Below are 14,583 nucleotides of genomic sequence, written 5' to 3'. Positions count from 1 at the left end.
TTGCCATTAACATTTTAATCTACTAGATTATAAACTTGAATTGTTAGTGGTTTTTGATTGCGACCAATTGGTAGTGACTGTCTAAAGAGCTGTACTGAAAAGCGCTTTTAAGAGGGCATTTGGACTGGATAGGAAAGCATAGCACACACAATACCATAAACACGATCATCCTCAGGAAATTAGCATACTTAATATGCAAACACTCATGACAAAAACATAAAATAAAATTTTGCATTATAATTTTTGATGGAGGTCCTCTTTGCTCCTTTCTTTCCATTGAAGCCAATAGACAGACTATAAAAAGAAACCCAGGGGACACACAGATGGCCTACCATTCCTAAACTACCACACATTGATTCTTTCTATTGCAGTAGGCAATAATTAAAGAGGGTTCTTTTCATTGGCTCCCCAAGAGGCGGGTGAGCTGGTTTAAGGCAGTGGTGCCCAATCTTTTTGGCACCAGGGACTGGTTTCGTGGAAGACAATTATTCCACAGACCCAGCAGGTAGGCTTGGGGTTCGGGATGAAACTTCCACCTCAGGCATTAGATTCTCATAAGGAGCATTCACCCTAGATCCCTCACGTGCTCAGTCCACAATAGGGTTCGTGCTTCTATGAGAATCTAAGGCCACCGCTGCGGATCTCACAAGAGGCGGACCTCAGGCAGTAAAGCTTGCTAAAGCTTGCTCGCTGTTCACCTCCTGCTGTGCAGCCCAGCTCCTAACAGGCTATGGACCTGTACCTGTCCATGGCCCGGGGGCTGGGGACACCTGGTTTAAAGGGTCTATAGATTGATGCACAAACAACAGCACATGGCTCTGGAGCAGGAACTGGGACTTGAAGACTCTCCTCATTCATTCCATAAGTAATTACTGAGCATTTGGTTATGCCTGGCACATTCACTTCCTCAGCTAATTTTAATCTGGTAAGATTTTTAAAAAATCATTGTAAGGAAAAAGGAATCCGACATTTTTTTTTTAACAAAACGAGAAGGAAAGAGCAAGGAAGTACAAATATGCTTTATTGGGGTTGAAAATAAAAATCCCGCCTATGAGAGCCAGGCAAAGGAAAGCATTTTCCCAAAGCAATAACCTAAAGAATCAAAGATCTCTGTAAGCCACAACTATTCCCTTGCACTGTTTCTACCTCATACTAAGTTCTTCACCTCACACAAATACTTGGTTAGTATGAATTACACGCAAATTCAACAAGCTACAGGAGAAGGGTCTTGCATTACTCATACAAGGTTTTTATACTCTTCATCTTTTCACAGCTGATTTCAGCTGCCCTTGTCATTTCCTCAGCTTAACCATGAGTCAAAGGCTAGGCTCATTTCTCAGCAACTTTGGTCCAAAGAAGAAATAAGATCCTTTCTCAGTTTGAAACTGCACTACCCATATTTTCTTTCCGACTACAACTCAGCAGTTTCTTTGGATTTTACTCAAATAATTTACCTGAATTAACTTCTCACTTGTTTAAAAAAAAAAAAAATCTGCGTTCTGAATTCCTTTAAAAGCTCTAAATTACTTTACCAATCTACAAATTATCAATTTACTCCCCTTCAGTGTCATAAAGAAAACGCCATTTTTGCCGGGCATGGTGGCTCAGGCCTGTAATCTCTGCAGTTTGGGAGGCCGAGGCGGGAGGATGTCTTGAGCTCAGGAGTTCAAGATTAGCCTGGGCAACACAGGGAGACCCTGTCCCTATATTTTTTTAAATTAAAAGAAAAAAACAAAAAACCCACTACTTTAACCACAAAGTTTTCTCTGCAGAGTTTTCTCTGGGCACGTCACTCACAGTCCCTGCTGAAGTGATGAACCTCCAGGCAGCCCTGCCCCCTCAACCAGGGCTTATCAAATCAGGCTGGCTCAAGCCTGATCAAGCCTAGGCTCAATCACCTGGCTCAAGCCCAGCCAATCAGATTCTCTCTCTAGATGAATGGTGTTGGACAGTAGAGTTCCATGGTCACGCTGGGCTGGAAGCTGGAATGGCCATTCTTCACTATGTGCTAAAGCAGAGAAAACCAGAGTTTGGACAGAGAGGGAATGACCCCGACTGGGTACAGAAGGAAATGAGAGATTGCAGGTTGGTTGTTACTGAAAGTGACTTTGTCTATCACATAATTCCCAGTTCAGCTCTCTCTTGAGGCTGCTATACTTCTAGCACTTGGCTTCAGTAAGACATCCCTGTATCCTTTACATATATTTCTATTTTTCCTTAAACCAGGTTAATTATGTTCCTAATTGTTGTAATGAAATGGTGCTTAAGATAGCTGTATGTATAAGTGGTAACTTCCAAACTCCTATTCCATGCTGTATGAAGCAGCAACTTTAAGAAATTAAGAAGTTGGCCAGGCGCGGTGGCTCACGCCTGTAATCCCAGCACTTCGGGAGGCGGAAGCAGGTGGATCACCTGAGGTCAGGAGTTCGAGACCAGCCTGGCCAACATGGTAAAACCCCATCTCTACTAAAAATACCAAAATTAGCTGGGCATGGTAGTGCATGCCTGTTATCCCAGCTACTTGGGAGGCTGAGGCAGGAGAATCACTTGAACCCAGGAGGTGGAGGTTGCAGTGAGCCAGGACTGTGCCACTGTATTCCAGTCTGGGTGACAGAGGAAGACTCTGTCGTCTCAAAAAAAAAAAAAAGAAATTAAGAAGTTAAAGTTAAAAAATCAGAGGTGGGGGAGAAGAAAACAGCGGGGAAGAGAAAAAATAGTCGGATGAAAGGGTAGGCTTTTAAAAAATGAATGTTAGATTCATTTAAAAACATCAGTACTTTTCATATGATAAGCACTCACTGTGCTAGGCGGTAGGAGATAAAAAAAGATGGGGCACTCGTGGTCCTTGCACCCAGTGAGCACAGTCAAATGAGTAATTGCAATTTAGGATGTGAGGGCCATGTTATTTGAGGTCTACACAATGTATCATGAGTATATGGCCAGGGGAGTCAGGCATTCAGAGACAGTTCCTTTTTTTATTTTTTTGAGACACAGTCTCCCTCTGTCGCCCAGGTTGGAGTATGGTGGCGCGATCCTGGCTCATTGTAACCTCTGCCTCCCAGGTTCAAGCGGTTCTCCTGCCTCAGCCTGCCAAGTAGCTGGGATTACAGCATGCACTACCATGCCCAGGTAATTTTTGCATTTTTAGTAGAGATGGGGTTTCACTATGTTGGACCAGGCTGGTCTCGAACTTCTGACCTCAGGTGATCCTCCCGCCTTGGCCTTCCCAAGTGCTGGGATTACAGGTGTTGAGCCACTGTTCCTAGCCTCAGAGATAATTTGGAGTTGGATGAGAACAGAAAGGTGGGAAACACTAAACAAATAAGCGTTAAAAACCATTTGCATCAGTGGCAGCCAGAAAGAATAAACTTCTGCAGATTGCAAAGATAACAAAGCCAATGATGGCAACACTAGACCATTCAACAATTAGTTCAGGAAGGAAGTTTCTGGAGGTCGGAGTCCGCTCAATTTGGCCTTGCATCATAAAGGTACTTAAACCATACTATCTCAAATAGCATGGTCAAAGCAAAATAATTCTTTCAGTAGTCATGATCTCACAGATTACATCTTAGAGTGAATAATAAAATAAGAATTCATAATATTAACTGCAAAAGATATTTTGTTATTTCAGGAAACTGAAAGACATGAGAAATATTTTATATGAAATGTTAAAAGAATAAAATAATCTTGTAATGTTTTCTAAAAACAAAAAAATACATAAATCATATGCCAATATAGTACTTTTGAAGTGTCTGAACTGCTATTCCCTTCTAGGAATGTATTCAAATGTAATAATACAGACCACAGAAAAACCCCACATAAAATATTTTAGACAGCATAACCAAAAAAATCAAGAGCAGGCCGGGCATGATGGCTCATGCCTGTAATCTCAGCACTTTAGGAGGCCACGGCAGGCAGATCACCTGAGATCAGGAGTTCAAGACCAGCCTGGCCAACATGGTGAAACCCCGTCTCTACTAAAAAATGCAAAAAAATTAGCCAGGCATGGTGGCACACGCCTGTAATTCTGCCTACTCAGGAGGCTGAATTGCTTAAACCTGGGAGGCGGAGGTTGCAGTGGAGCGAGATCACACCACTGCATTCCAGCCTGGGCGACAGAGTGAGACGCTGTCTTAAACAAAACAAAACAAAAAATCAAGAGCAAGGTAAACATCCAGTAATAAAGATTATAATATTATACTGTTGTTGAAATATCATTTGATGAAATGCATCTTAGCCACTAAAAAGAATAAAGACAATGTAATAACAGGATGAAATAGTCAAGTCGGAAAAAGGATATAAAATTTTGTGTATACTCTTAATTAGAGTAGCACATATAAAAGAAAAGCTTATAAAACTTCAGAAAATATGGAAAAATACTATAAAGGAAAAGTGGTAATGTTCATGTTACTTTGTAAGATAAATAAGTAGTTTGTTTTCCCAATTTTTGGAGGTCAAGTTGTCCTATCTGTAAACTTAAAACACCCCTTCTTTCTCTCTTAAGTGTTAGAAATAAAATGTAAACTTACTTCATCAGAAGCAGATCGAAGACACTGGACAGCAGCCTGTTTTTTCATTTCTTCTAGAGTTAGATCTGAACATTTTTTCTTACTCTTTCCCCATTTCTTATAAGCTCCTTTTTCCCAGCCCAGGAAGATGTCATTCTCCTGCAATGAAATTGCACCAGGTTAAATGACCAGGGCTAACGTGGACACTACTATATTCCACCTACCACACATACTCAGTCACAAAAAGGCCTCTTGCATTTCCATATGAATTTTAGGATCAGCTTGTCTATTTCTGCGATGAAGGGAGCTGGGATTTCAAGAGGGATTGTACTGATTCTGTAAAACACCTTGGGGTGTACTGCCGTATTGTTTTCTGATCACAAACATGGGATGTTTTCTATTTATTTAGGTCTTCTTTGATTTCTTTCAAAGATGCTTTATAGTTTCTGGTGCACAAGTCTTGCACTTTTGTCAAATTTTTTCTTAAGCATTATATTCTTTTTTATATTATTGCAAATGGAGTTTTTTCTTAATTTCATTCCTTAGGATTTTCTCTATATTCTATACAAGATCATGTCATATGTGACTAGAGTCTTACTTCTTCCTTTTCAATTTGGATGTCTTTTCCTTACCTAACTGCCCTGTTAATGCTGATTTATAATAAAAGTTTATGTATTTCATCTTTGAAAATGTCTTCACACAAATAGAAATTGCCAAATGCTGGTATTAATCCACAAGCATGAGTTTAACTGAACATAATTTGGTTAGAAGGCATTTAGAGAATTCTTTTAAATTCGTATCTTGATATTTGCCTTCTAGCATGTCAGTATATTGTAGATTAATACTAAGGAATGAAAGTTAATGAAAGCTCCTTGCTAACTTAAGTAGGCAAACAGATTCTGAGATAAAGAAATTTCCTTTGCACTGTGTATCAAGGTATGAAAAGTGCTGCTGGAACAGCAGTTGGAGCCTGGACAACTTATTCATGATAAATTTGTGTGGGGATGGAGATTTCACTTCTTGTTTTAACTTTTGACAGAATAAAAAAAGTATGAAGCAGCCTGACATTTTTATGATTCAAACAATGTTAGAGTGACTTTATCACATTATAAATTTTGTATACAAGTTCTGTTTTGCCTTGTAATTTTAGGTTGAATTAAGAAACATCAAATCTGTAGCAAAAGTTACATAAACAATAGTATATTACACACACTTGTTTGCATTCTGTTATTTATACTTATATTTGAGAGGTCCCTCGTGCTATTTTTTTTCTGGCTTAAGGTACTGTGTTAATGTATCATAACTTAACCAAAATTTAACAGCACTGAATTGTTAATCACAGTTTAAAGACATGACTATAAAAAGAGCCGAGATGTTTCTATTTCACTTATTGTTATCCTTGTAGTCTCCTATCCTGTACTATTAAAAGTCTACTTATGGCTGGGGGCGATGGCTCGTGCCTGTAATCCCAGCACTTTGGGAGGCAGAGGTGGGTGGATCACGAGGTCAGGAGTGTCTCAAAAAAAAAAAAGTCTGCTTATACATAAACATAAAATATGAGACATTTCTCAAATAGTTACTCAGAAAGTCCTAATCTTAAAGAAAGAACATAATTATCAAGTACCAAAAGCGGATACAACTAAAGAACTCCCCAGCATGAGAGTCTATTATCAGGTACTTTTCTAGACACTACAGGGAGGTCACGTAAGGCTAGAGTTCTGGTTGACTTTCCCATGCTGTCTGTATCAAAAGGGAGGCTGGGAACTGGGGGAGAAAAAGCACACGCCACTTGGAAATCCATCAGCAGTCACCGGAGGCTCGCTGCTGAGCGTACGCCCCTGCCTAGCAGTGCCTAAATGACCAAAACCACAATGTGTCCGCATGGGATTAACACTACCCCCATCATCCCTTGGGCCACAAAGATTGGCCCAGAGAGAGGCACGTGGCCAATCAGAAATGCACATTTCATGGTTCTTGCTGGGAATGTAGGGAACATGACCTCTGGACAGTGTGTGAGAATATGATCTCAGAAACATGCTCATTGTCACTGCCCTTTACCCTATAAGGAGCTGGTTGCAAAACCAAGCTGACAAAAAGTGGTAGGCAGAGAGGCAGAGCAGAAGCCTGAATGACACTGGGAAGCTCTGAATCAAACCTAGCAGGGGCCAGCCCAAAGTCTGGACTTTTAGTTATTTAAGCCTTTTTTCCCCCTTCAGCCAATTTCGGCAAAACTTTTGGTGACTTGTGAATTAGATACAGTCAGATTCTGAGAGCATTCAGTAATAATCTACTGATATATTACTCAAAAGAACCCCTATTTGCCCCTAAAAGATGAGCCACTCCAATCAAACAAGCATAATTTCAGGTTAACTATATTCCTGTTTTTCCTACTAGGTCTTTAGCCCACAGTGATGACCTCCTCACTGACCTCCCTGCCTTCAGTGGCCCAAGCCCGTCTGCCCATTGCTATGCCATTAAGTCCTGCTGGCTAAATAGATCTACAGGTCTTTTGTCTCTAGGACATAACTAGAAATGCCCTCGCACAGCACATCAGTCTCTTCAGGGTCTGTTTCCCGCCGGCCTGCCCCACTCTGACCTTCGACTACCTACTCCTGACCTTACAGCACCAGGCCCCTCCTACTTCTGTGTCTTTGTACACACTATTCCTTTATTCTTCCTTCAAGGTGATTCCTACACTGGTAGTTGTCACTCAGGGACCATCCCTAGTTTTCTCTGTATTGATGCATTCACATTTGCACATAAAAGCAGAAATGTCAGTTTTAAAACATGGAATATTTATATTCAAAACTCTATTCCATGAGAACATTTTACACACACACGAAGTGTTAATGGTGTCTTGGGAAGTATATGAATTTGTGTACCAATCGTTAGCACCAATTCTCACTCTGAAATTATTTTCATATTCCTTATGTGTAAAATTTTATATATTTTCTTCTGCCTAACGTAAGTGCTAATGCAAAATCTAAACCTGATGGCGATGGGAAAAAAATTTAATCAATTTTCATATAAGAAATAAAACTAATCTTATTAATCAAGGTCATTCCTAGAAGCTTGAGAGGAAGAATTCTTAGTTTTATTTTTTATTTCTGAGACAGAGTCTTGCTCTGTAACCCAGGATGGAGTGCAGTGGTGTGATCTTGGTTCATTGCAACCTCTGCTTCCCAGGTTCAAGAGATTCTCCTGCCTCAGCCTGAGTAGCTGGGATTGCAGGCGTGCACCATCACACCTGGCTAATTTCTGTATTTTTAGTGGAGATGGGGTTTCGCCACGTTGGCTGGGCTGGTCTTGAACTCCTGGTTTCAAGTGATCCGTCTGCCTCGGTCTCCCAAAGTGCTAGGATTACAGGCGTGAGCCACCTCACCTGGCCAGCTTTATTTTAAATGTATCAATTCACTAACTATCAAAAACATGTATTAGCTTCAAGCAACCTTTATAACAATTTTGAAATGGACTTTGTCTCAAAAAAAAAAAAAAAAAAAAAAAAAAAAGCTGCTTTGAAAGTACAAGTCAGTTCCACCCCAACATCAATCCTCAGGGGTAACTATTGTCAACAGTTGGCATATATCTTAACAGATTTATTTATTTATTTATTTATTTATTTATTTATTTATTTATTTAGAGGTGGAGTCTCTGTCGCCCAGGCTGGAGTGCAGTGGCACCATCTCGGCTCACTGCAAGCTCCGCCTCCAGGGTTCACACCATTCTCCTGCCTCAGCCTCCAGAGTAGCTGGGACTACAGGTGCCCGCCACCACGCCCAGCTAACTTTTTGTATTTTTAGTAGAGATGGGGTTTCACCGTGTTAGCCAGGATGGTCTCGATCTCCTTAGCTATGATCTGCTGCCTCAGCCTCCCAAAGTGCTGGGATTACAGGTGTGAGCCACAGCACCCGGCCAACAGATTTATTTTAAATGTGGAATTCATCAAATGTGGATTCTAAGTGACTTTCAAGGCTAGGTAGTAAAAAGGTCTTAAGCTTCTACCTGATTCTCTTGGGCTACTTGCTTTGAGGGACCCAGCCAACCACATAAGCCTAGCTACCTCCTGACCCACATGAAGAGGCTCTGGTCAACAATCCCAGCTGCATCCAGCCCTCCAGCACACCTGCCAAAGTGACAGACATGTCAGTAAAGCTATCTTGGGCCTTCTAGCTCAGCCCATCTGTCAGCTGAGTACCAATGAGTGACTTTGGGTGAATCACCCAACTGAGCCCTGCCCAAATTCCTTACTTACAGATTCTGTCATGTGATAGTAGTGTTGTTGTTGTTTTAATGTTACTAAGTTTTGGGGTAGTTTCTTAGGCAACAACACTCTTATCACAAACAAAAGTATTTCTTTTGTACTAAACAACTCTCTTTTAAACTCAAGAGAATCACCCCAGCCCTCTCATTATACCTTTCACAGTGAACAAATCCAGGTTCATTCTATCTATCTATATGTACCATCAAAAGATTTTTACTTTAGTTTCCTAAAATTTGTTTTTTTAACCTGGTCATCATGTCACAAAAAATAACAGTAATTGCCACTGGAATTTGTCAGTCTTAAAGAATACCCTTTCAAGGGACCCAATTGCGTCAAAGGTAATAATTACATCCAGAAATATTATAGTGACCATGTTTGCTGAACACATAATTAGGATATATGGCAGGGCCAAATATTTCAAATTGAGATTGTTAGGGTAAATGTTGGAAATACCGTATCAGCAGCTTATCTCTGCCTCTAATAAATGCATTAGCCTACCTGCTAGAAGAGGAGTAGTTAATAGGAAAATAACTATTTGAAGGAAAGGTTTGTATGAATAGCAATAATAATAGCAATAGTTGTCAATATTTACTGAGCACTTACTTTATGTCTAGTATTCCTCTAACTATATTATCGGTACATAAAATGATGCCTGGCACCTATATGGTCAATAAATCAATCTCCTTTAATCCTCAGTAATGATATCAGATATGCACGTAATTTGTACAATTTATAAATGAAAAGACAGCTGTAGTGCCAGCTACTTGGAAGGCTGAGACAGGAGGACCCTTGAGGCCAAGAGCTCTGAGAGACTCTGCACTCCAGCCTGGGTGAAAGAGCAAGACCCTATCTCTAAAATAATAATAATAATAACAATAAAAAAATGGAGAGTCAGGCACAGAGATGTTAACTTGTCCAAGTCAGTGGTCTAAGTTGGAAAGTAAAGAAGGTGGGGTTAGAACAGGTCTTCAGACTCCATCCAAGGCCTACGTTCTTAACAATGTGATACTGACTTATAGTAAGGGGGGGAATCTCAAAAGGGAGAGAGCGAACAGGAGGCTGGGGGTCTGACAGTAGCTTGGGATAAAAGTCAAGGTGCTATTAAAGGAAATTTTGGTCTGGATCAGTGGTACAAGTTTTTTCACCCTATAACCGTTCTGATACCTCCTGCTTAATTCTTCATGAATTATTCAGTAATGTACACGCTATTTCATACCCACCACCCAGAATGGTTTTGTCACTATGGGAGTCAAAGCGAATACTGGCATGTATACATTCTTCCATCAGTAGCATGGACACATTCTTTTTCTTTTCTTTTTTTTTGAGATGGAGTCTCACTCTGTTGCCTAGGCTGGAGTGCCGTGGCACAATCATGGCTCACTGCAGCCTCGACCTCCCCAGGCTCAGGTGATCCTCCCACCTCAGACTCCCAAGTAGCTGAGACTACAGGCACACACCACCATGCCTGGCTAATTTTTGTATTATTTGTAGAGACAGGGCTTCTACATGTTGCCCAGGCTAGTTTCAAACTCCTGGGCTCAAGCAATAGCATGGAATAATTCTCAGGAAGTTTTCAGGGATAGGGAAGGTTCTAGAAAGATACTCCTGGCTTCCTTCCTGGAGCTCTGAAATGCTGATTTGAAATAAGAGAATAAAAATAGGAAGTGTTGTTTAAATGCAAACAACAATGCTTGTGATGTAGAAGGTATTTAATTAAAGTCTGTTGAATAAATGTTTGTTGAAATACAGTGTATGCAGTGACACACACGAGGAGCGCTTTATGGTCAGACTTTTATAGGTCCTATAGTTAAAGATTCTAATAAACTCTAACAGGAAACACCGCAGATGCTAGCTTTCCAAAAAGCGAAACGCTGAACAGGACACGCTACAGGAGTGTGTTACAAATAGGCTGAAGGAGCAAATGAGCTTCGCTGAGTGAAGAGGGGATGAGTCTCGCCTAGCAATCAGGGCTGGGATTATTATTATACAACTTGTGGGCAAGTACAGATAACGTAATCATCCAGTTACGTTTCTAGAAGGATGGACTCTGAGCTAGAAGATACAATTTGATTAGGGGATTTAAAACCAGCAACAGTAACTTCTCTGCAGGGCAGGCCCCAGTATGTGATTATGGGGTCTACACCCACTCCTAGCATGCTTCCCTCCTACGCATAAGTCACTGCCTGAGAAAGAAGCATATGGCTATCCATTTGTCTAATACGTATCTGAGCCTCTTGTATATTCCAGGAACTGTTTTAAGGGCTGGGAATCCAACAGAAAACAGCAGAAAAGGTCCCCAACTTTGGCTGGGCGTGTGGCCCACTTCTGTAATCCCAGCACTTTGGGAGGCCAAGGCAGGCGGATCACTTGAGGTCAGGAGTTGGAGATCAGCCTAGCCAACATGGTGAAACCCCATCTCTACTAAAAATATAAAAATTAGCCGGGCATGGTGGCGAGCACCTGTAATGGCAGCTAATCATGTGGCTGAGGCAGAAGAATTGCCTGAACCCAGGAGGTAGAGGTTGCAGTGAGCCAAGATCACGCCACCACACTCCAGCCTGGGTGACAGAGCAAGAGTCCCTCTCCAAAAAAAAAAAAAAAAAAAAAAAAAAAAAGAATTACATAATTACATACGCCAGTAGGAGAGACATAGTTAAATCACAAGTAATCATATAATTTCAGATAATAAAAAATGTCATGAAGAAAAATAAAGCAAGTAAGAGGGTTAAGAATGGGAGGCTTCTATTTCAAATACAGTGGGTCAGGGAAAGACTGAGGATAAGACAAAATACATATCAAAACCAAACTATGCCATTAAACAAAGAAATACTCTCTGTTAAAAAGTAACTGGTGGCAGCACAACTCTCTTGCCCAGATTAACTAGAAAAGCCAGTAGCGACACAAAGCCAAACCAAACCCACATCACCTGCTCCAGGGCATCAGAGCCCTGCTGAGGTGCCAGGCCTTGAGAAGACAGTGAATGCCAAGGGCAGGGTAGGTGTGGGCACAGGGCACTGACATCTGCAGCTGCTTCCTTCCTAGGGAAATGTGCTGACCTCGGTCCAGGCCAAGAGGCTGAGAAAAAGGTGGCCCTTCAAAGAGACAAAGAAAGCAGCAGAAGAGGGAGAGCGCCAGAGACACAAGACGCCAGGAACCAAGGAGGAAGAAGGGGTCGGAAGCAGAGGCCACTCTGCCAGACTCCCCTCTGAACACGCGAGGAATTCCGAAGCTGTGTGGGACATGAGGCGGGCTTCTGGGTTGCCAGTCATCTATTTCTGTGTGTGGTTATAGTTACAGGGATACGATCTTTGCGAAAATTCATCAAGTTGTACATTTTTCTGTATGCATTTTATGCCTCAATAAAAAGTTTAGGGGGAAAAAACCTCTTACTCTCGTACAGAATCCATGGTTGTTCTCTATCTGGAACAGTTAGTAACGTTCTGGGAGTCCTAAGATCTAAAAAAGAAAATGTAACAGTCCAACAACACCTAAAGCCATCACTCAGATGGAGGGGCCATCATGAAAGGATAATTTTTGAGGCGATCTACAAAAAAAACTCCTAGAGAAAGAGAACAAAATCGGCCGGGCGCAGTGGCTCACGCCTGTAATCCCAGCACTTTGGGAGGCCGAGGCGGGTGGATCACAAGCTCAGGAGATCAAGACCATCCTGGGTAACACGGTGAAACCCCGTCTCTACTAAAAATACAAAAAACTAGCCGGGCGAGGTGGCGGGCGCCTGTAGTCCCAGCTACTCGTGAGGCTGAGGCAGGAGAATGGTGTGAACCTGGGAGGCGGAGCTTGCAGTGAGCCGAGATGGCGCCACTGCACTCCAGCCTGGGTGACAGAGTGAGACTCCATCTCAAAAAAAAAAAAAAAAAAAAAAAGAAAAAAAGAAAGACAACAAAATCATTAGAAGGGATAATACTAAAAAATAGTTTATTTGAAGACTGTATCTTAGAATGTAGTACAATCAGGGAATACATCCTACAACTTAGAAAAACTAGTAATAGATTAGAAAAAGAAAGTACTACTAACCTGGGCAGCAAAGCAAGACCTCATCTCTACAAAAAATAAATTAGCTGGGCATGGTGGTGCACACCTATAGTCCCAGCTACTTGGGAGGCTGAGGTGGGAGGACTGCTTGAGCCCTGGAATTTGATGAGCAATGATTGTGCCACTGCACTGCAGCCTGGGCAACAGACTGAGACTCTGTCTTTAAAAAAAAAAAGAGAGAGCTGGGCATGGTGGCTCACGCCTGTAATCCTATCACTTTGGGAGGCCAAGGCGGGCGGATCATGAGGTCAAGATTTCGAGACCAGCCTGACCAACACAGTGAAACCCCGTCTCTACTAAAAATACAAAAATTAGCTGGGCATAGTGGCGCACGCCTGTAATCCCAGCTACTTGGGAGGCTGAAGCAGGAGAATTGCTTGAACCCGGGAGGCGGAGGTTGCAGTGAGCCGAGATCACACCACTGCATTCCAGCCTGGGCGACAGGGTAAGACTCTGTCTCACAAATGAAAGCAAAGGAGAGGAGAGGGAGGGGAGAGGGAGGGGAGAGGGAGGGGAGAGGGAGGGGAGAGGGAGGGGAGAGGGAGGGGAGAGGGAGGGGAGAGGGAGGGGAGAGGGAAGGGAGAGGGAAGGGAGAGGGAGGAGAGGGAGGGGGAGAAGAGGGAGGGAAGGAGGGAGGAAGGAAGGAAGGAAAAGAAAGAGAGAAAGAAACAAAGCACTACTTTGTACAAAGGTAGTTAGACAGGACTTTTTTGGGGTGGTTCAGCACAGTATTCTGTATTTCCCTTGGAGAATCATCCTCTCCAATTCTTAGTCCTTGTGGTTCCAGGTGCTTGTACTCTAGCCACCCAAGTCTTGTCACTGCAGCGGTCAGGTCAGAAACAGCTCCATAGCAAAGCTGACCTATTAGGATGAGAAGCCTGCTCTTTCTGCTGGACACACATACACAAAAAAGGGTGTGAGTCTGAGCTCACAGCAGGCAGGGTAGAGGTGAAGCTTGAGAATAAAGAAAACAGGCCAGGCATGGCAGCTCACACCCATAATCCCAGCACTTTGGGAGGCCAAGGTGGGCAGATCACTTGAGGCCAGGAGTTCAAGACTAGCCTGACCAACATGGTGAAACCCTGTGTCTACTAAAAATATAAAATTTAGCCAGGCGTGGTAATGCATGCCTGTAATCCAGCTACTCAGGAGCCTGAGGCAGGAGAATCACCTGAACCCAGGAGGTGGAGGCTGCAGTGAGCCAAGGTTGCCTCTGCACTCTAGCCTGGGCAACAGAGTGAGTGCTCCATCTCAAAAAAAAAAAAAAAAAAAAAGACAACAGAGAAGGCAAGCTAAAAGATGGGGTACTGATTTTACTGTAGGTCCTGGATCAAGTTGCCACTGGGGTCAGCGCTGATTCCCAGATATTTCAGTAAATGCTCCAAAATGTACTAGCTGTGTGGCCTTGGGCAAGCTATTTAACCACTGTCAGTATCTCCATCTATGAAATACAAATAATAATAGGATGGTGTAAGGAGGATTAAATGAGTTACTGTGAATGGAAAATGAGTCCCTGCAACAGCGGCTGGCACACAGCACATGATATACATGCGTTTGCTTTTACTATTACTTCTGTTTAAGCCAGACCGAGCTGGGTTTTCTGTTATCATCACAGACTCCTAATAAGAATAATAAACAAAGAATGCATTATGCTGAGAACATCAATGTATAGCAATACAAGAAAAGGTTTAATAAACTCTCAACTGGTAGTTTAATTAGCTATGAAGGAAACGAAAGCATATTTGGGGTTATAAGAACAAT

At 42.2% G+C, this 14,583-nt stretch overlaps 2 protein-coding genes across 4 annotated transcripts in view; one reads left to right on the top strand and one right to left on the bottom strand.

Moving 5' to 3' along the window:
* PPP2R2C (protein phosphatase 2 regulatory subunit Bgamma) overlaps positions 1-14,583 on the top strand; it is an 873,451-nt gene that overhangs the window by 344,391 nt on the left and 514,477 nt on the right. The gene's annotated exons all lie outside the window — the stretch shown is intronic.
* The window catches only part of KIAA0232 (KIAA0232 ortholog), a 94,354-nt gene that overhangs the window by 36,081 nt on the left and 43,690 nt on the right, over positions 1-14,583 (bottom strand). For all 3 annotated transcript variants that reach the window (XM_050792070.1, XM_050792071.1, XM_050792072.1), the window contains exon 3: positions 4,530-4,667. In XM_050792070.1, coding sequence (XP_050648027.1) covers positions 4,530-4,667 — 138 coding nt within the window. The remainder of the gene's footprint in view (positions 1-4,529; positions 4,668-14,583) is intronic.

The sequence above is a fragment of the Macaca thibetana genome, chromosome 5, assembly GCF_024542745.1.
Source record: "Macaca thibetana thibetana isolate TM-01 chromosome 5, ASM2454274v1, whole genome shotgun sequence".
Taxonomy (NCBI): Eukaryota; Metazoa; Chordata; class Mammalia; order Primates; family Cercopithecidae; genus Macaca; species Macaca thibetana.
This window is presented reverse-complemented; position numbering and strand designations above follow the sequence as displayed.